This window comes from Lissotriton helveticus, chromosome 9 (genome assembly GCF_964261635.1).
Source record: "Lissotriton helveticus chromosome 9, aLisHel1.1, whole genome shotgun sequence".
NCBI lineage: Eukaryota > Metazoa > Chordata > Amphibia > Caudata > Salamandridae > Lissotriton > Lissotriton helveticus.
Window position 1 is genome coordinate 838,599,664 of NC_136070.1, and position 21,181 is coordinate 838,620,844.

A 21,181-nucleotide genomic window follows, 5' to 3' on the forward strand; every position below is an offset into this window, starting at 1 on the left:
CGCGCTGGCCCGGATACGTGAGCTGTTGGGGGGGATACGATTCATTCGCGGAGACGGAGGTCAAATATTTGGGCCGTAGGCATACGGCCAGGCGATATGGAGAGGCAGGCAGGCCGAGTCGCACGCTTGCATTCAAGATACAGACGCGGTCTACACAGCAGAGGGTAGATAGGATAGCTGATGACGAAGGCGGGGAGCACTACACCCCAGAGGTCATTACTGAGTGTTTTCGTGCATTTTACACGGATCTGTACAGCACAAGGGGGTCGCCACCAGCGGAGGACTTTGATGCCTTTCTGGACGCAATAGCATGTGCCTGGCTGTCGGACGCGCAGCGTCAGTATCTACGTCTCCCCATAGACGAGCAGGACATAAAACTGGCGATAGCGGCACTTCCCAATGGTAAGGCGCCGGGCCCCGACGGGCTGACAGTCGAGTTTTACAAGCGGTATGCTGACCTGATTGCGCCGCACCTCTTGGAGGTTTACGCTGAAGCGTATGACTCGGGACAGCTCCCTCCGTCCCTAAGGGAAGCGCTAATTGTCACTTTACTGAAGAAAGACAAGCCGGCAGACCGTTGTGAGTCCTATCGCCCACTGTCATTAATTAATATCGATGCCAAGATCCTGGCGAAGATACTTGCCACCAAGTTGCAGCCGCTGCTTCAGGGGTTGGTGCTGCCTGACCAGTCGGGTTTCGTGCCTGAGAGGTCCACCTCCCATAACCTCCGCACGCTGTTCTCGATGTTTCATGTCTTAGACCCCGATTTGGAGGCGGCGGTGGTGTTGCTGGACGCCGCTAAAGCGTTCGATTCAGTGGAATGGCATTACATGCAACGGGTGCTACGGCGCATGGGTTTCCCTACAATGTTTCTCCAGTGGGTAACGGTGCTCTACACGGCACCGTCGGCGAGAGTGCGGGTGGGCAGACTGACGTCTGATGCACTGCACATCGAAAGAGTGACTCGGCAGGGGTGCCCTCTTTCGCCTTTATTATTTGCGATACTCCTCGAGCCGCTGGCCTGTGTAATTCGACAGCGTCACAGGGTGACGGCACTGGGCTTCACGCATCGACCGGTGTCGATCTCTCTGTATGCAGACGATATGGTTCTGTTTGTCCGGGAGCCATCCAGATACCTTGCGCAGTTGTTGAGGGAGTATGTCCGTTTCTGGCTTATCTCAGGCCTACACATTAACTGGGAGAAGTCCTTCGTGATACCGCTCACGGCGGGCACGACTCGGCCCGATCTGGAGTACCCACTGCAGTGGTCGACGGACCCGGTTAAGTATCTGGGTGTCTGGGTACACCGCGACCCCGCGGTGGTGATCCGAGAGAATTATGGAAGGGCATGCACGAAACTGGAAGCCATGGTAGAGTCTTGGATTTTATTACCATTGTCGCTTTCAGACCGTATCGCTCTGATCAAGATGGTGGTGCTAACTAGATTTCTGTATTTGATTGCAAATGTTCCAATTGTGCTCAATATGGAATTTTTTTAAAACGCTTCGGGGCCACTTAATTAGACTGGTCTGGGCGGGAAAGGCAGCGCGAGTGCGGTGGGCGACTCTCACCATGGAATATGCGAGGGGTGGTTTTGCGGCACCGAACTTCTATGTCTAATATCTTTGTGCGCAGGATCTCTATTTTTGGTACAGGCCGCCTGTTGCGGTGGAGGAGGGCGACGCGGCTCCTGTTCCCCTCCATAGTGTGATCACTCATGTCTCGCGGGGCAGCTCGAGATCGGAAATAAATACTGTTGACACCACGGTTTCGGCGTGGCAGAAAATAGGGAAACTGGCACAGAAGCTACCGTTGTACGCGCCGGACATGAGGCTGGAGCACCAGGCATGCCTGTCCGTTATGCACGAGGCACCGTCTCGGAGGGTGCTTAGGGAGGCAGGCATCACTCACATGAGAGAGGTTTACTCACATGGTGCTTTTGTAGAACAAGAAGATCTGACGCACATCACAAATCAGTCGCTATTATTTCGTTTCGCGATTCACAGGCTGCGTCACGCGACTAGAGCACACTACCCCTCTTTCCCGAATGAGCCGGCGGCTCTGCTTTCTTTGCAGATGGTCCTCACCACGCCTACTAATAGAAAGTTGATCTCAAGATTGTATGCCCTTGTCAAAACTGAAACAGTGGTGGCAGCAGATAAGAGCTGGGAGAGATGGAATGACTGTTTGCCTGAGCCTATATCTGAACCTAACTGGCGGCATATCTGTAGTCTAACTGGAAAACTCTGTATGAATGGCAATTTGAAGATCATTCACTTTAAGTATATACACCAAGTATACTACACGCCGGCACGACTGTGCGGGTACGGACTGCGTGAGTCTGCGCGTTGCGACAGGTGTGGTCAGGACGAAGCCGATTTCATGCATCTTGCGTGGAGCAGTGGCGCAGTTTTGGGCAATGGTGGTGGATAGCCTGCGGAAGATGGTCGCTGTGGACCTGCCTTGCACCCCGCTGGTGGGCCTCCTGTGTTGTGTGCCACATGTGAGGGGAATAAATGGTACCTTTGTGCGATTGGCGTTGCTGATGGCTGCGCGCAGGGTGGCGGTCACTTGGGGGAGGGGACGCCGGCCCATCATCAAAGACTGGATGACTGACCTGGTGCACTGTAGGGATAATTTAAATGTGTATGCGGAAAAACTACCGCTTAGATCAAGACCACGGGAACCGTTAAGACTGTATCTGTTAAGCACAACTGAGTAGGCGATCGCTACATGTGGATACCCAGGGGTGACGAGAGTCTGTAAGGGCCGGAAAGATCTGGAGAATGCAGCTGGACAGGTGAACAGTGGTCGGCAATGGTCTGCAGTGGGCGCGACATTCTGACTGTTAATGCACAATGTGTTTTGGGTATAATTTACGTTTTCTTCCTTTCTGTATGTACTTATTGTGGATTTTTGTGTTTTGGTACGTACTGTTAACCTGTTTATTGGTTAGTTGGCCACAGTCGCGGAAATGCACGACTCCTCTCAGTAGCTGGGAATGTTCATAGCAAGGAACTGTGCGATTAGTCCACAGTGCGAATATGTGCCGCACTATTGCTGAAAATGTACCTTGTCTTTTCATTTTCTTCTGTATTGTCACTTTTGGGAACATAAAATTCATAGACTATACAGTACTGAATGGCTGCCTGCCTCCGGGTTGTTGGCTAAATAGCAGTGTAAGTTTTGTGGAGATCAATAAAGGTTTTTGAAAAGAAAAACAAATAGGGCCGGTGCCATACAGGGCCTGATGAGCAATGGTCAGCATTTTAAATTTCAGGCATGATTCAACTGGGAGCCAGTGCAGGGCACGCAAATGTGACTGAACACTGTCCCTAGGAGACAAACCCGCGAGAAGTCTAACCGCAGAGTTTTGCACCACTTGCAATTTTTTTACAAGGGACCCCGGACAGCAGACCAAGAGGGCATTGGCGTGGTCCAAACGGGACAGAATTAACGCACAAACCACTGTATCTCTAGAAGTGCTAGGCAAAAAAGGGAGAAGCTTCCTCAAACTCTTAAGCATACCAAAGCAGGTGCCGGACAATTTCTTCACTTGCATCGCAATGTTCAGATTTTCATCGAACCAGACGCCGAGGTTTTTTTACGGCTCCTATTCTTTCAGAGGGACGGGGGAAACCCAGAGGCCAAAACCTCTCTCTGAAATCCGATGGAAAGGAGCCAAACAGCAGCACCTCCGACTTCCCTTCATTGCATTTCAGCTGAGCATTGGCCAACCAGTGAAAGACTGTTGTGATAGCCCAACACTGTTTATCCTCAGAGTCTTCCCCCTTGGGCCATGTAAACAACAGCGGAGTATCATCTGCGTATGCCATAACCTTAGCCCCCAGTGACTCCGCCAGAACCACCAGCGGAGTCACATAGATGTTAAACAGGAGGGGGCTAAGTGATGAACCCGGCGGCACCCCTGTAGTCATAGACATGGACGCAGAGGCACACGGGGGGAGCCAGACCTGCTGCTGCCGGTCTTCCAGGAAGGAGCTAATCCATTAAAGAGCCTTGCCGGAGATGCCTATAGCAGATAGGCGATTGAGAAGCAAGGCATGAGGGACAGTGTCGAATGCCGCCGAGAGATCAAGCATAACCAATGCTGCTCTCCCGACGGCATCCAAACACTCCCGAATTGCCTCAGTGACCTCCAGCAACACGGATTCCGTGCTATGAGCAGCGCAGAAGCCCGACTGAGCCGGATGAAGCCTGTTTTCCTCCTCAACAAAATTGGTGAGCTAGAAGGGGACAGCCTTCTCGCATACTTTCGCCAAACTAGGTAGCAACGAGATAGGGCGGTAATTCACCGGCATCGTTGGATCCAGAGACGGTTTCTTAAGTAAAGGAAGAATCAAGGCATGTTTCCAAGCCTTAGGCACACAAGCCATGCATAGTGATTTATTTATCATGAGATTCACTTCTGTATTCATGGTGTCAGCCAGATCCGACAAAAGCCTGGCAGCACAGGGATCGTTGGGTGAGCCAGACTTAAGGGCCTTCAGAATTTTAAGGGAGCTGGCAGAATCAACTTGCCTAAACTCCGAAAAGGTAGAGAGTGGCTCAGCCCTGCTAACCGGTGAAGATAACACTGGAAGGCGAGACCTGTACTCTATACGTGGTCTTTCCAATGGTCTCAACTACTGGATATGGGCCCAACCACTCGCTCTGGAATTTTTTTTGTGGAGGAGGGCAAGAGTACCAACACCCAGTCACCCACTGATAGTGTTCTCCACCTCTTCCCCTTATCATACTGCTTCTTTTGCTTTTCTTGACTTCTTTCTAGATTGGTGGGGGTATAATTCTCTGAGTTTCCCAATTCTGGACCTTAGCTCTTGTGTGTATTCTAGCAGGGATTTTTGTTAGTCTTCCTCCTCTTTTTCCCATGCATCTCATGTAATCTCCAATAGGGAGCTGGGTTGCCTCCCATATAGTAGCTCAAACGCTGAGTAGCCGGTACTACTTTGTACTTGAGCCCGTAGAACGTACAAAGCCAGTGGTAACAGCCTGTCCCAATCTTTTACCTCGGCTGAAAGGATTTTTTTCAAGGTGGTCTTGAGGGTTCTATTGTACCTCTCGACTAATCCATCCGTCTGCGGATGGTATACAGAGGTACGAATATGCCGGAGGTCTAGAGTCTTACATACTTCCTTCATTAACCTTGAGACGAAGGGGGTACCTTGGTTCGTTAAAATCTCCTTAGGAAAGCCAACCCTGGAGAATAGTTCAATCAGCTTTTCTGATATGTTCTTGGTCGTGGGGGCCCTAAGTGGAAATGCCTCAGGAAAGCGTGTGGTGTAATCCACAATGTCTAATGCGTATGCGTTTCCTTTAGCGCTTTAGGTAGTGGTCCTAATAAGTCCATTCCTATCCTCTCAAAGGGTTTTCCTATGAGTGGTAAGGGTTGGAGAGGGACAGCTGGTGGACGCTGAAGATTTCTTTTTTTGGCACACGTCACAAGATTGGCAGTATTTCTGTGTGTCTTTATAAATTCCTGGCCAATAGAAGTGTCGTACTAGACTTTGCGTGGTCTTTTCTGCTCCCGAGTGCCCTGCCGTAAGATGGGCATGAGAGTAAAAAAGTATTTGGTCACGAAAAGTGACAGGCACCACCAACTGTAAAGCTTCTCCCTGAGCGGCCTCTATACAGGAGATCGTTTTTTATAACGAAGTGTGGATAGGGAGGGGAGGGGACATCTTTGTTCACATGTGCGTTTTCCCAGGCATTAAGAAGTGTAGGATCATTAGCTTGTGAGAATTTAAAACTACGATCTAACAACCATGGCTCTTTTGTGGTCATAGCTGGGTATGTCTGAACGGGATCGACTGCCTGACTGTTTAAATTATTTTGAAACATAGCTAGGAACCTGGGATTATCCACCCCTATGATGAGGTCTTCAGGGAGAGTCTTCACCACACCCACCCTTACTGTGCATGGAGATTGACTGTCAGTGATTAAGGGGACTATGGCTACAGGGTAAGGTTTTACGTCGCAGTGTACACAGCTTATATGGACTGTGGAGTCAGGTGCATATTTGGTCGGGAGCGCCCATTCTTTTTGTATAACCGACTGTTTGTAGCCTGAGTCTAACAAGGCACTCACCACCTTACCGTTAACCCTTACACTTACATGAAAGGAGGGGCCCATTTCAGCTGAAAACAGGACAGCCTTAGGGATGTACCCCACCTCCATGGGCTCCTCCGCTGGTTTTCTTTGTGGGCATAAGCGGGCAATGTGGCCCCATTCCCCACATTCAAAACATCGTGGGCCTCTAGTAGGTGGGGGTTCAATCCTTATCGGTTTGCTTCTTGGTACATCCACTGGTGGTTTTGGCTTCTTCTCTCCTTTTTGCAGCGCACCAGTCTTGGACTGTTTTTCCATCTCCCATGGGCAAGCACGTGGTTGAGCCCTTGCATAATTAGCAGCCATCTCAATGGCTTGTTCTGGTGTGAGGTGGGAACGTTGTTTGAGCCACCTCTGTGTTCCATAAGGTAGAGCCTCCATAAACTGCTCTAAGTAAATCCTATTCATTATTTCTTTCTTTGTGCTGCTATGAGGCCTTAGCCACTTATCAGCGGCCATCTTTAACCTGAAAAACAGGGTCTTAGGATTTTCTCCTGACACCCCTCTCTCGTTGCGGAATCAAACGCGGTAGGCCTCCACATCTAGTCCCAAATGATCCAAGATCACTTCCTTGATTTCGGAATAGGAAGTGACACCACTAGCGTTCTCTACTTGGTACGCTGCCTGAGCTTCCCCAGTTAGCAGCGGCGCTAAAAAAAATGGCCAGTTGTCCCCAGGCCATCCACAGGCTCTGGCAGCTCTCTCAAAGTTCGTGAAAAACGAATCGGGGTCCTCCACAGTCATATATTTCTGCAGGGAGACCCCTGAAGGATGAAGAATGTGGGGACGTCATTCTCCCTGTGCCCCAGTAGTGGGTTCTTGTACTACTTTTTGTAGGCCTTCAAGTTGAGCGGAAATGGTGGTTTTAAACACTTCACGATCTTGTTGGGCTGAGGCCATTTGTCTTTCGACGGCCCATTCCAGATTTTCCTGGCCTTTAATCAGATGCTGTATGAGGGTATCCTTCATGAGATCATTGATGGATGGTGATTCCACTTCTGACACCAGCTGTGGCGGCGTGGAAGGAACAGGGCGGAAACTGGATCTAGGTAGGTATGGCTTTATTTTCTTTAGAACACGTTTGTGTCTGCTAGTCAGTCTTTCAGCTGCGAATGTTGCGGGATCCGTGATGGCGGCAGGTACTCAAGTCTTCCAGGCAGATGATGGATCAGGCCTCGAACTTCCTCTTCAGTCCAGTGAAGGAACGGCAGCCCCAAAAGAAGGAAATAGAGAGAGGAAGCGGTCAATGAGGCTGTTTGTCTGATTGCCACTTCTAAGAGGGCCGGGACTGAGGAGACACCTGTTACACTTGTGTAGTCTGTGCACGTTTACGTTCTTTACAGTGGCGATTCGGTGAGGGTGTGAGGTGTCGGAACACAGGGAAAGGGAGTGAGGAATACGGGAGAGGTTCCGCGTGTGACCAGGAGCGGCGTGCTCAGAGTAGCGTTTTACGGGCGTCCCCGCCTCCCCACCCAGCCCGAGAGACGGTCTCGTACCTGGAGTAGCCACGCTCTCCCGTGAGCGTGGCACGCGGATGAGAGGAGTCGTTGGCCTCCTGGCTCTGCCTCAGTCGGCGATGGCTCTCCTGCCCTCTGCTGCTCCTCGCTGCCATCGGGAAGTAACACACTGGTTTTCAACTCTGTCGCAGCTCCACTACTCTCCTCCTCCGCGTCGGTGACGTTGCACGCCTTGTTGTGTGTTTCCTTGATTATATCCAGTGGTTGTCCGGTGATGTTCTCAGGGGGCGGAGCCTCGTCACAGAAGAAAGCCCAATTAAAGGCACCCTGTTCTTTTTCTCCGTATGTATCCTGATCCATGTCCCAGGACCAGTTCTCCTGTTGGGGATGAGAGAGAGGGTGACGGAGGTAAGACAGTCCAACAGTCCTTCATGTCTTCATGTGACCCCTGGAGCAGGTCTGCCCGGTCACACAACACAAATGTGAAAATCGCAGGTAACTTCTGTGGGACTACAGGAAAGGTACATGAAAAATACGTCTCCTGCAAGTCCAGGAATACCATCCAGTCCTCCGATCCAGAGTAGAGACGGTTTGAGCCAGACCAAGCATTTGAATTTGTAATTTTTCAGGAAGGCATTCAACAGCTGGCAGTGCAGTAAAGGCTTGAGGCCTCCTTCCTTATTCAGTATGAGACTGTACCACAACTAGCACCTGTTGCCCCTCTCCAAATCAGGCACTCACTCAATGGCATGTTTGGCAGCAGGTGGTTGACGACTTCTTGCATGAGAATAGAGGAATGGTCTGCTGAAAATTGTTTGTGTGTGGCGGGAATAGAAGGGGGAGATAAAATCAAAGGCAGGACATAGTCCTTTGAATTAATTTGTGAAACCAAAGTCTGAGGTGATAGTTTCCGGCTGGGGCATAAAAGACATATCCTGCCTTGCTAACTGGTTGTGGGCCTGGAAGAGCAAATTTAAAAGTAGAAGGGGGAATCTGCAGCAGGGGAGGAAGAGCTGGTGGATTGCTGCTCTTGCGAGTGGTCTCAGCGGAATACAAGTAGGCTAAAACCTCTGGTATAGCTCTTGAGCTTCCTGTATTGCTGGTTTAATTGTCTAGTTGTGGATCATAACCCAAAGGATCGAGACTCAATTGAGTGGCAAATTTGCCTTTTCACCAAAGGGTATGTCCATCAGGGGTGCTTGAAAATGTGGTTATTCGCATCCAGGTGTGTCTAAACACCACATTGTTGCCAATAGCGCAGCCTATGCAGTTGGTGGTGTCCTGTCCAGCATCCCCGACATAATTTGCTGCATCCCGTCCATCCTGTGTATAGTGGGCTGCCGAAGTCCAAAAGCTCAGAGGGATGGCCAGCAAGATATAATGGGCATGTCCCATTCTGTGTGGGTGTAACTGCCCAGAAGAAACTGCTTACAAAGAACGTAAAGCCAGACTTGCTGAGGAGAAAATTCTCCTGCCGATGGCATCTATAAATTTTGACTCACTATATGGGGGTGTCAGGGAAAAACATTTGTATTGACTTCACTTGTGGACCTGCACCACAAGGCTTTAAGACATCAGGTGTTTTGGGTTCTAGATTAGGCAAATGCTAATCCAGCATATTTTCTGCCCTTCGCACCACTATAGCAAAAGAGGCCCTTTCTTCCACTGACAGACATGGTAGTGGATAGGTGGAGATTACAGCGTTGTCTTTGGGGCTGTAGCTAGCCAACTGGCATTTTCTAAGTCTAAGTACAACCCTTTATCAGTGTAATATGGGCGGGGTGGGTGGAAATTGTCCACATCCTCGCTTCATCCGCTTTAGATAATTCCTAGGGAATCGAATAAGGACTCTAGCCTCTGAAAGCACTGGTGTAGAGGAAGAAAAGGGAGAATAAGGTCTGATTGAATAACTACTAGTTGCACCTTGGTGATTTTATCATGTGACAAAGGCCTGGCACGGGAACATGCCGGTTCAGGGCAGAGCTCCATTTCAGATGTGTTTCTGGTACTGGCACTGGTGGAGTCCATATGGGTGCCAGCATGGGACTGGTGTGGACCTCGTGGCTGAAGTGGCAGTATTGACCAGAGTCCATGAGGGTCAGGTACTGGGTGTCAAGGGAATAGTCTGCATTAGGGGAGGACCCATCAGTGAATTTCAAACTGGAAGCCCTTGCAGGTTCATGAGGCCCAAAGATGCTTCAGAGGTAGCAGGTAGTGTCTGGAAATGTTCTATTATAGCCTCCTTGAAGGCTGCTGTGTCGATAACGCCCGTGAAATTCAAGACATGCTCAGACAAACTGCTGAACCGGCTTAGAGTCAGAAGATGCTGGACCCTTTGAGTGTCGCCCCAACAACGTCTCATCAGACTTGAGTAGCAGGATGGGGTTGAGTCTTGCTAGGCTTTCTTGCACTAATGGCTTTAACTTATAGGAAAACTTTGAGTGGGAACTCGACTTTGCACTGGATTGACCTCATGACCATGATGGAGAATGGTCTGGTGATTTGGAGCAAGATATCTGCTTCGACAGTTACCTCTTGTTATGCTCGGTGACAAAACGCCATCCCACTGCACCGCACAGCCAAGGTGCCTGAGGAGGCACTTATTGCACAACTTTTAGTGGTAACCAGGGCCCAAGAACCAAGCTCATGTTGTTTGGCTCTGTGACAGTCATCTACTTTCCGCAGTTCCAGCATGGTTTAAATCCAGTTGTCTGCTTGGGGGACATCTTCCCAAGCAAACAGTCTAGAAACAAATATGGATTTATTGGAAAATAGACGAAGTTGGGAGTGGAGCTCTAGATCCGTGTCAAATGGAACACAAACAAAGGATCTTTTGTTAACGAGCAGAGGTGGTACTTATAAGTTGGTCTGCGCTGGTACTTCTGGTGCAGTACGAAGTCATCAGAGCCAAACAGCATCACCCACCGGCATGCAGGGAACACTGTTGAAAAAGATGTTCTGATCCAGTCTGGTGCCTGGCAATATTCTAAATGTGAGGAAGTAGCCATCAAAACACATTTAATAAAGCTGAAAACCTATTCAACAATACCCAACTATTCTGACAGAACTACAAAACCCACAGCAAACCATGTTCCATTATAAAATACCCACACATAAAATAACCAAAGATGCATTTGACGCTCTCATGGCAGAGAGGTAAAAGATCTTTTATCTAAAAGAGGTGAAATTGCAATTTGGGGACTATAAAGGAAGAAAGATTCTCTACGAGTCTTTGTCATTCCTTTGTCAAAAGCAAACAAATAATCTTGCCTACCAGATTCCTCTTTCACTCATTATAACTTCACTTGCCCACATCAGGCAGCTCACCCTTTCCAAGTTTAACCCCTCCCATGCTCATGACGAGCTGAACTCGTCATGAGCCACGGCGCTCCGGTGCTCATGACGAGCTCAGCTCGTCATTAGCCGTGGAACGCTCGCATGCGGGGAGAATTCCCCTGCTGTGCTGAGCGTTCCACGGCAAGTAATGCACCTGTGACGAGCTGAGCTAGTCATGAGCACAGGAGTGCCGTGCCTCATGACGAGCTGAGCTCATCATGAGCATGCGAGCGCCGTGCGTGCCCCCCTAACCCCCCCCCAGCACAGCGGGGGAATAACCCCCGCAGCAAAGGGGCTAGACTCCTTAACAGAACAGTAAGCTACACTGCATCATTAAATCCACTCTTCTTGTCCTGCCAGCACATCATTCTCAACAGCTAATGGATAATCAAATCAACTGCAAAATCCAATGATTAGGTTAATTTTCGGTCCTTTACGGGAGTTTTTTGTTTTTAACTTTCAGCATCCATTACATTTCTTTTCCAAGTATAGAGGGTTAAAAAACGTTTCCAACTATTGACAGAGCCTTTGACTTAGGGATTCAATATTAGGTCCCACATTTCGTGTGGATACGGGTGAGGTCGGTGTTGAATACAAGCAGGGAGAACACAAGCTGCAAAAAGGCAGTTAACTGGTAAAAGGAAGCATGTTGTGAGAAGCTGCAGAAAGAAACTAATGTCTTTACCTTCACACAAAGGTATACAAAGAAACTCCGAGCATTAACGGTTTCTACAGCCAGACAATATTACTTTAACAATAGTGGTTGCTGTGGTTACTATTATTTTTGTCCCTCCTTTTGCTTTTGGGTAAAGGTAAAACTCTTTGTATTCGATCTCTTGCAGCTAGCGCTAAAACGCCTAGGCATACATGCACTTTATAAAACTTTTCATTCATAGATTGTAGAGGTGAAAACTGAGTCATAAATCATAAGTCATTGCTAATGGTTTTCTAAATAAATTGCAGGAGTGTAATAAGAAAAACACCTGTCCATAAGCTACTAATTAATAAAGCACATGACCAGGCAAAACGAGGCTGACAATGCATTTTTCTTCTCTTCAATGAGAGATAAACTTAAATTAAACATACCGGCTTCTCGACATTACATTCCTTCTCCTCCGTGGAAACCAATCCCACTTCTGCCTCCTTCTCCTCCCAACGATTGTCATGCATGCTGAAGACAAATAAAAATTACAATTATAAAATGTTCATTTTCATGAACACATTTTAGCAAGAACACATTGTTCAAAACATCAATTCAGCCGCATGGTTAATAGACAAACTATGAATGTAGGAGGACAAATGTTATATTGAATGTAGCACTTCTTTGGTGCTTTTTTAGCTTTAAGAAATGGTATTTAAGAATTAATGTCATAATCACAAATGTTTGGCTAAAATAAAGCTGGGGTTTCTTTGATAAGTCTTTACAAAACTACCTAATTGGTCAGACTGGAATACCAGGGAGGAGTGAACTGCAACTCGCTGAAGAAATTCCAAGCTATTTAGAAGATTTTAAAAAATCTACCAGTAAATAGAAAGTACCTCAATCTTACTTCTTTTTTGCTACACAAAGAACAGATAAATACCTTAGTAGCACAGCTCAATTAAAGTCTGGGAGCTTTTTTAGAAAGACTTTTGCAGCATTCTTGGTCAGTGTGGAACAGCTAGATTTTATAAATTGCTTATTGTCGACAGCCAATGTAGAGGCTTGGGTAGTAGTGTATATTTCAGATGGGTAGTTAGTATCAAAGTGCATGGACAGTGGAGTTACATGGGTGTTGCTATGGTACAAGGTTTCCGATACATTTAACAAGCAAAGTAGGGAGATAGATATGGATGATAATACAGAAGTTAGGACGAGATAAGTCAGTGATGGGCTAAACAATTTACATGTGTACTGACAACAGACTCAAAACGTCAGTGAAAAGAAGATAAGTGGAAGAATCTGTGATAATTTGGAGGCTGCATTAGAAAAGTTTCTCTTATGCTATCAGGCCCAGCACAAAAGAATCGTATGACCCCAAGACAATATCGATGACGCTATGTTTTTCTCGGGTTGGGACACAGGTAGAGTTAAGGAGCAGGATGACCCAAGAAAGGGTTAGAAAAACATGGAGAAGGTGTATCCTAAAGAAAAAAAGGAAGATAAGGAGAAGGTGAAGTACAACAGCTTTAGTCCCTTTTTTTCTAAAGGTATTGATCTTACTGAGACTTGTAAAGACAGCGACATACAAAGAAAATGAAATGCATTTTAGGTAGAACCTAAGAGGGTTCTTGCTATTGTCATTTGTAAAGAGTCATCAAGAACATTCAGGTAAGTAGAACCTGGAAATTTGAATACACATTCAAGTTAGGACAAATTGAATATTAAGCCCAAAATAGTGTTTTTAGAACTAGAACATGACACTAAAAAAGCTGACCTTTTACAGACTCTTTTGTGGAATTAAATGTTAGACCCTTTGTCATTACACCATCACTTAGTGGCAGTACGGTTTCCTGCACAACATGAGGAAGATTATGTAGAATATTCACCTATTAGGAAAATACCAAAAAGTTAGGTTGTGATGGGTAAGCCAGTGGTCCACTTTGCATCCAACTCATGATTTATCCGAACCTTATTGGCGTTTTGAGCTATAAAACAAGAGATGAACCCTATGGGCATGAGCAAAGATTGAAAAATCATCACAACTAATTGTTAAAGTTTTGAGTCACGTGATGAAGGTCTTTCGCTTGGCATAAAAAAAATAAGACATAAACCTGCAAGAGGCCAATGAATGGAGTAGAGTTACATCAGTGGATTTAGAAAGATGTTTGTTTTTTGGATAAAGCCAAAGCAGCACTTTCAAGTGAAAAAAATATCATTGAAGATTCAAAATAACTTAGTGCTTTAAAATTCACACGCCTAGCAGTAAAGGTATAACTTTTCATGGAAGAACTGGCACTGGCAAAAAAAGGGCAAACAAGAAAAATCTGCAAGGTGTTCAAGGGTTTATGGTCAACAGTACTTCGGGGAAGAAAACAAAGACAAAGGTTTGAGGCTGGTAAAACATGTAAGAGAACTGAAGTGCTGGGTGTTTTACAGAAACTTCTAAATGTAGGTGATTTATCGTTTCAGGAAAGTGTTACACAAAGTCAACAACAGGACCAGACGGAATTTAAATAATGCATATCAAACTGTACAGATTTGCTTACACTTTTAATTAAACTTTTTGGAAAAGAAATAAGTGGTTAAGTTGCCTCTGGGTGGTCGCTGCTGCTTGGAGTTTCACACTGATATTAAGACAAGAAGTGACTTGGTAACATGCGAGCAGCATCAATTTGAATGTTAACAACATCACCAAAACAATTAAATTAATTAAATACTTATTCACTTCCACAGGTGTGCCTTTTGGAGCACCTCAGGACAGTCTACACTTCATGCTTTACGTAAAAGCATTTTGTGAAATCTTTTAAAAATCACACATCCACTTCCTGCACTTTATTGGCAAAACTCCGCTTTATTTCAAGATTGACAGCAAAGAACGTTTGGACACACCTAGTGCCCACTAAATATTGGCTCATGGATGTCACAAATTAAGCTCCTAATACCATAATACATAGTTGTTCTTTCTCTCTACCAGCAGCTCACAGGCACTACCTCTTGAATGATCAATGGACTGAAAAACAACAGGACCTTTTCCCAAGATTAGATCTCCTGCTAAAGCCCTCTGCTTCCCATTTCTCTAATCACAAGATTTCAACATGACATGACCGAATTAGATGCCCACTAAAGTTGCTGTGCAACATCAAACCAACAAGCATTGGCAACGCTAATAGGTCTTGCCCCTGGGAGAGATTTTGACTTTGGTAATTGTGTGTGGGGTGGCAATCGGGGAAGGAGGGGTGGATAACAGGATGTTTTTATAAAGCACTATAAATCAGCCAGTGCTGGCCGCTTCATTGTGCTTTTTAGGTCCAGATTGCAGAGACAGGGGGAAGGTGAAAGGAAGGAGGAAGTACGAGAGTACAAGAGGAGGAAGTACGAGAGTACAAGAGGAGGAAATATGAAGTGAGACAGTGGGAATTAGGGAAAAAGCAAGAAAGGAGAAAGAACGAGAGAGTGATCCTGTTAGGGAAGAAATGGAGAGAGAGATTAGAAGTGTATCGAAGAAAGTGAAATTAAAGGGTAGAGAAATTATTGGAGTTTGTCATGGAAACAAAGCAATAAAAAAAACATTCGAACAGCAGCATCATGCGAGACGGTGGAAGGGGGAAGGAGAAGAAACAGGGACGGGAATGAGCGTAAAGGTGGAAAAGGAATAGGCTAGCTGGGGATAAGTTGAGTACGTTTTAACCAGTTCAGCGCTCATGACGAGCTGAGCTCGTCATGAGTTGCGCCGCTCGCACGCTGATGACGAGCTGAGCTCATCATGTAACGCGGCTTTTTGAAAAACGCAGCGCGCAGCGGGAAAACCGTAGCGCGCATGCGGTTAAAGAAAGAGCCATGGTGAAGGGCGGAAAAAAGAGCGATAATTATGCCAATGAATGGGATCCAAATCCATGATTAGACACAAGGGTCCCACAAGTGAAAGCATGTGCACTAGCGCATGCTTTCGCAGGCTCCAACAGAACTGCAAAGCGTACCTGCAAGAGAAGTATGAAAGACAGGAGTATTTAATAATGCACCACAGTTATACATCTGCATACTGCTTTCAGAGTGATGAAAGCCCGCAAACAGGCAGGCAGGCAGATGCAGTGTGGAGTGAGAATGATCTTGACGGAAAAGAACTATCGTATTTGGAACGCGAGAAGTAAACTAACCGAAAAAAACGGTGCACTAAATAAACAGGTAAAGACTACAGTGGAAAAATACCAGTAAGTAGTCGATGCTCCCTGAGAGGAAACAAATGAGCACAATGAGGGACAAAGAAGAACTTTTACACACTAGCAAGCAAGGCATTTTTAAGGACAGTCCAAGTAATGAATAAAAAGCAAATGGGCGGTAGTGAGTGTTTGATTGGTTCAGATGCTCCGTCCATCACCACCCCCTTTTGTACCATAAAATTAATACAGCACGTCTCGTAGGGACAGCGCATAAGCTACCTAGGCTGGACTTAAAAAGGTAATTCGAATCTACCATCTAGGCACTCTGATTACAAATTTAATTTGCGAATACAAAGTTCACTAGACTACCCAAGTCAAACCCTTCCCATCCCCATTAAAGATCTACTTTACTCTGCAGCTAGGCCACAGGGTCGGGGGCTCGAATCCTGCCTTGACCGGGGGCTGCACTGGGCAAAAGTGGGGCCGCCATTTTGGGGGAAGGACGGTCAGCGGGCTAGTGTTTTCACCCCTGACGGCATAACTACAAATGCTGGGACAGGCGAGCAGCGGGCGCGCCAAAGGCAAGCCCTTCTGCGCCCATCCGCGCTCTACCAGCGCACAGCGCCAGCATCCCTGCATGTTTTGGAACCGGTAAGCCGATTCAATTACAATACACTAGTGACGGTTTACACAGTTTTAATGACATTGTGGAGAGTGGTTGTGTCTAAATATCAGTCTCAATGAGGAGTCAACCTCCTGCCCTACAACGTGTCCTAGCTGTAACGTCGTGCTACCGGCCGTATTTCACCAACCAATTAACCCCCGAAAACACACTAGAGGGATTAAGACAGACCTCTCACAACGGCAAGGGCTGAAGTGTATTTTGTTGAACGCTAGGTCCTTGGTAAAGGACAGTGTGGAGTGTGCCAGATTAATTGAGGAAGAAGATATAATGGTTGCTTTCATCACGGAATCTTGGACCGATGAGGCATCTGGACGAGATATAGTCAAAGCTACGCCCCCAGGCTATTCTGGTCATACCTTAAATAGGCCCATTAAGAAAGGTGGGGGTCTTGCGGTTATATACCACACCTCCATTAAGGCAACTTTTGAAACAGTGTCCATTACAGACTGTGAGGCACTGGAGTTTTGCTTATATTACTCCCACCAGGCCACTTTTAAAGGCACCCTTCTTTATAGGTCACCTGGATTCAGGAGACCTTTTGTAATATCGATGGGAAATCTGCTGGAAAGGGAACTCTGTGCCAGCTCCTACACTTTACTGGGAGATTTTAATTTTTATTTAGAGGAACATGCAGACCTAGATACGATGACTTTTCTTGACTTTATGAAAAGCGTAGATCTCAAACAACTTGTTGTGGGGCTCACTCACACGGCAGGGCACACACTTGATGGGATATTTTCTAACAACCCGCAACTTACTTTTACTGGCCTGCGTCCCCTGGTCTGGTCAGACCATGTCGCAGTATGCTTTGAGCTAGCCGTTTCTAATCACCTTGAGATGGGTAAACTAGCTAAGAAGGAAAGGGTCTCCAGGGCATGGAATAAAATGGATGCTAAAGAGTTAGAAGATCTGTTGAACTCTACTGCATTCCGCCTGCCTATATAACTGAAGTACATTTTCAGTTCTGCTATGACTCATGTACATATTATATCCTGTACCTATTATCTATGTTGTGCTTAGCGACACATTTTCAATACCATTCACTTGGAATAATTTTTGTAAAGTGTTTCAACACCCCGTGGGCGTTTAGATGCATTATAATGCTAACGAAAGAAAACTAATCTGCATGATATTGATTATGAGCCAGGTCAAGGAAGGATTGGTTCATAAAACAGGGTGGATTCTACAGGGGTGCCAAAGTCTGGATTATGGCTGAATACAATTTAGTCCAAGCACAGGAGAAAGGTTTGAAGTTTCCTGGTAGAGACGAGAGTCTGGGTTTTATATTACAGAGCCTGAGGACAATCTGTAGACAACTATGAAGGGTACTTGCTCAAGATTAGGTCTCTGGGAATGCTGGAACAAGAAATAGGCCCTTTTTTTTCAATGATTCAATCAACATTTCTGAGTGCCTCCTCGTTACAAGGGTTTATAGAAACTGAAAACACTGCTTTTGAGGATTGGCTGATCTAGCGTGAAGGCGAACAGGGCCTACGAGTTCAGGCTGCATTTCTTTAAAAAAACAAAAACCCTGGATTTATACTTGATCACCAGAAGCATGGATAAGGAACACTAGCGGTTGTGACCCTGAAAAAACAACTTTTTTGTTCAAGGAGATACTGAAAACAAAAAGAAGCAGAAAACAAACCTATAGCCCTTCGGTGGTCCTCGCTCTCTGGGATGGATTCTCTTCCTGCCAGTGTTGGTTTCTTTACTTTCGGAAAAGAAGTCTCCAAGTGTAGGTGGCTTAGGTGGACGCTTAGTTTCATCTGAAAGTCAGGGTAAAAAAAATATATATATATATATATTTCAAGTAACAAACATCTAACTATGGCACCAAATGGGTACCATGTTATATGTCCCACCTCCTTATGTTGCGCAAACTGTCCTCTACAGCTGGTCTAAAAAAAAGCCATGCCGCAGGTATTTTTTATACCAATGTACACAAATTAAAACCAGCTTGAACAAGTATTTAAGCAAGGCTTATGTATTCAATACCTCTGCAACTAAAGGTCACAAATGCCACAGACATTAGCAAAGCAGACTATTGCTGGTAACACAGATATTTCTAGTACTTTAGTGATCACATGATAAACTACAGCTATTTATAAAAACAATTAAAGAAAACACTACTTAAAAAGGTTTCTTTAAGTATACTATTTTTTATTCAGAGTTTTATCACTGGTACACAGTAATTCTTAACAAGGGGGAAAAAGGGAACATTAGAAGGAGGGCAGGGCACATTTCACACAAGGCCGCCATATTGGTCTACAATAGCTGCTAGGCTTGCTGGGAGTACATAGGTTATTAACTAGAAACATACTTGGGGACATGGAAGAAGGCATCGTTAGAACAAAAGCCTACTGCCTTGGCCTCAGATAAGGCCATTTCAATGTCTGCACTCGGACCGCAGTGGGCAAAGGCCCACAACGTGTCCAACCTTAGTGGCCAGTGACAAGAGTTGGAGGCAAACCCAAATGTCCAATGTGAAAAGTTAGTGTAAGGTGATGGAGCGGAAGAGGCCGCAAAGACATGTCTTTCTTTTTTTTTTTTTTTTTTTTTTTAAAGGTATGGACTCCAGAAAACGTCAATTCAATTTCAATTCAATAGCTTTATTCGACAGATATGTCATAAAAGCACAATATAAGCATTACAAACATACAGGATAAAATACATAAATAATCCAATCCTAAAACAATTAAGAAGATATTAAACAATTAGTAACTGCCGAATAAAAGGAATCTAAAACAAAGATTTGTTTTTTTTAAATTTACAATTCCATAAAAACAACATTGAGCCGCCAACATTTCATAGCTCCGGTTCCTTGCTAGTAATACGGGGTTACATTAATATTAAGCATTTGGTTGGGTTTGTGAAAACACCCTGGATCGGATAGACCAGGCCCAACCCAAGAACTTGGCCATAGTGATAGATATTGATAGTGTTGGGTCCGTTGTAAGGACTCTCAACGCCTCTTCATGCCTTCTAAAGCCTAACAACTTACAGATGGGTATAACACACATAGAACAAGGTCTCTTATATGGTGGGAAAAGAACAGCAGGTGACTGATCGATTCTTGTCTGTCTTGGCACCTTGGGCATACATTATCCAAGGCCCCTGTCCATTTGCTAGTAAATTCCCTAACAGGAAGGGTGCCAACCCTCAGCTGGAAGTACAACTTCCTATCAAAGGGTTTCTCAATGGCATCCCAGTACTGTTCTAGGGCTAGCTTTGATTTAAGTTCTGAGGACTGGCCTGTCAAATGCTTTGCTGAGCCACTAGAGCATGCTGTAACCAATATCATATCCCAGTACATCTCCTTCAGAATCTTCTTTGAAGGGAAAGGAGCATTAAGGGGATCATTCCATAGTTCACTCATGCCCAGGTTCATCAGCAACGACCTAATCTCTCTCAGCCATTTGACCTTGTGAAAATGATCTGCATCCATTACATCTTTAAGTCCCATTGCATAGTGTGATAGTTCAGCCGTACTCCACAATCTTCGCCAATATAAAAGATGGCGAAGTTTCGCTAAATCCATTACTCCTTTCCTGCCCAGGTCTAGCAGTAGCGGGCACATTGGTGTATTTTTTGGCACATTTGTAACCTTACGCAAGAATGAGTTTTCAGCTGCGGTTAGGGTGGATAAATTCGTAAACCCCCATAACTCAGCTCCGTACAAAGCGGAGCTTAAAACCTTCATGCCATAGATCTCCATCAGTGGGCTAATCGGTTTGGAGAAAGAGGATTTGAACTTAGCTGCCAGAATCCCAGCCTGTTTATGTTTTAATGTGGCCACATCAATTTAATTTGACCAACTCATATCTGCCTGTAAAGTAACTCCCAGATAAGTAAAGGCGTTGACTTTTTCGAGGGGAGCATTATTCATGTACACCTTGCCCCGAAATGATCTATGTTCGTTAAAAGACATGAACTTAGTCTTTGCCGTGTTAATTACTAGACCCCCGGTTGGAACAAAAGTCCTCAAACCTACTTAAGGCTTTTTGCAGACCACTGGGTGTTTTGGCGATAATTAGCGTGTCGTCCGCGAAAATGAGGATAGGTACATGTTCTCCAGCCAGCATAGGAGCGTCGGAGGGGACCTCAGAGAGGAAATCGGCCACCCCGTTTACGAAGAGAGAGAACAGGGTGGGTGCGAGCACCCATCCCTGTCGCACACCCCTGTCCAAGGCGAATGACTCTGTGACCTCACCCCTGGTCCCCCACCGAAACCCGTGCATGGTCACCCTCATGTAGGCGGACGATCAGGGATAACAATTCGGGAGACATCCCCATCTCATTTAAGACACGCCACAGCCTACATCGTGGCACCAAATCGAAGGCTGCCTTCAGATCCACAAATACCGCATACTGGGCCCCTTTCCCCAGGGTGACCGTCTTCCAATAGATATTGATAAACCGGAAGACCTGGTCAATAGTACTAGTGAGGGGTCGGAAACCTGCCTGCAGTGGGGAGAGGATGCGCTCCTCTTCCATCCATGACTGAAGTTTTTGTAATATCAGCCTACCCATAATCTTTTGGATGGAATCTATGAGGCTAATTGGCCTATAATTTGATGCCACCGATTTGTCACCCTTCTTAAAAACCGGAATTATCTCTGCCCCTTTCCAAGAGGCCGGGATTGGAGCACCACAAGCGATTGCATTTTCTAGATGTCTAATATACAACCGCCAGGATGACTTCTAATTTATGAAAACATCCACAGGGATCCTATCAGTGCCAGGAGCACGTCCTGGTTTGATGTTATCTAAT

At 45.9% G+C, this 21,181-nt stretch overlaps 1 protein-coding gene across 5 annotated transcripts in view; it reads right to left on the reverse strand.

Annotated features, from left to right (window-relative positions):
• The window catches only part of CCDC9 (coiled-coil domain containing 9), a 381,329-nt gene that overhangs the window by 221,087 nt on the left and 139,061 nt on the right, over positions 1 to 21,181 (reverse strand). For all 5 annotated transcript variants that reach the window (XM_078661011.1, XM_078661012.1, XM_078661008.1 and 2 more), the window contains 2 exons: positions 18,056 to 18,176; positions 12,009 to 12,093 (listed from right to left, as the gene is read on the reverse strand). In XM_078661011.1, coding sequence (XP_078517137.1) covers positions 12,009 to 12,093; positions 18,056 to 18,176 — 206 coding nt within the window. The remainder of the gene's footprint in view (positions 1 to 12,008; positions 12,094 to 18,055; positions 18,177 to 21,181) is intronic.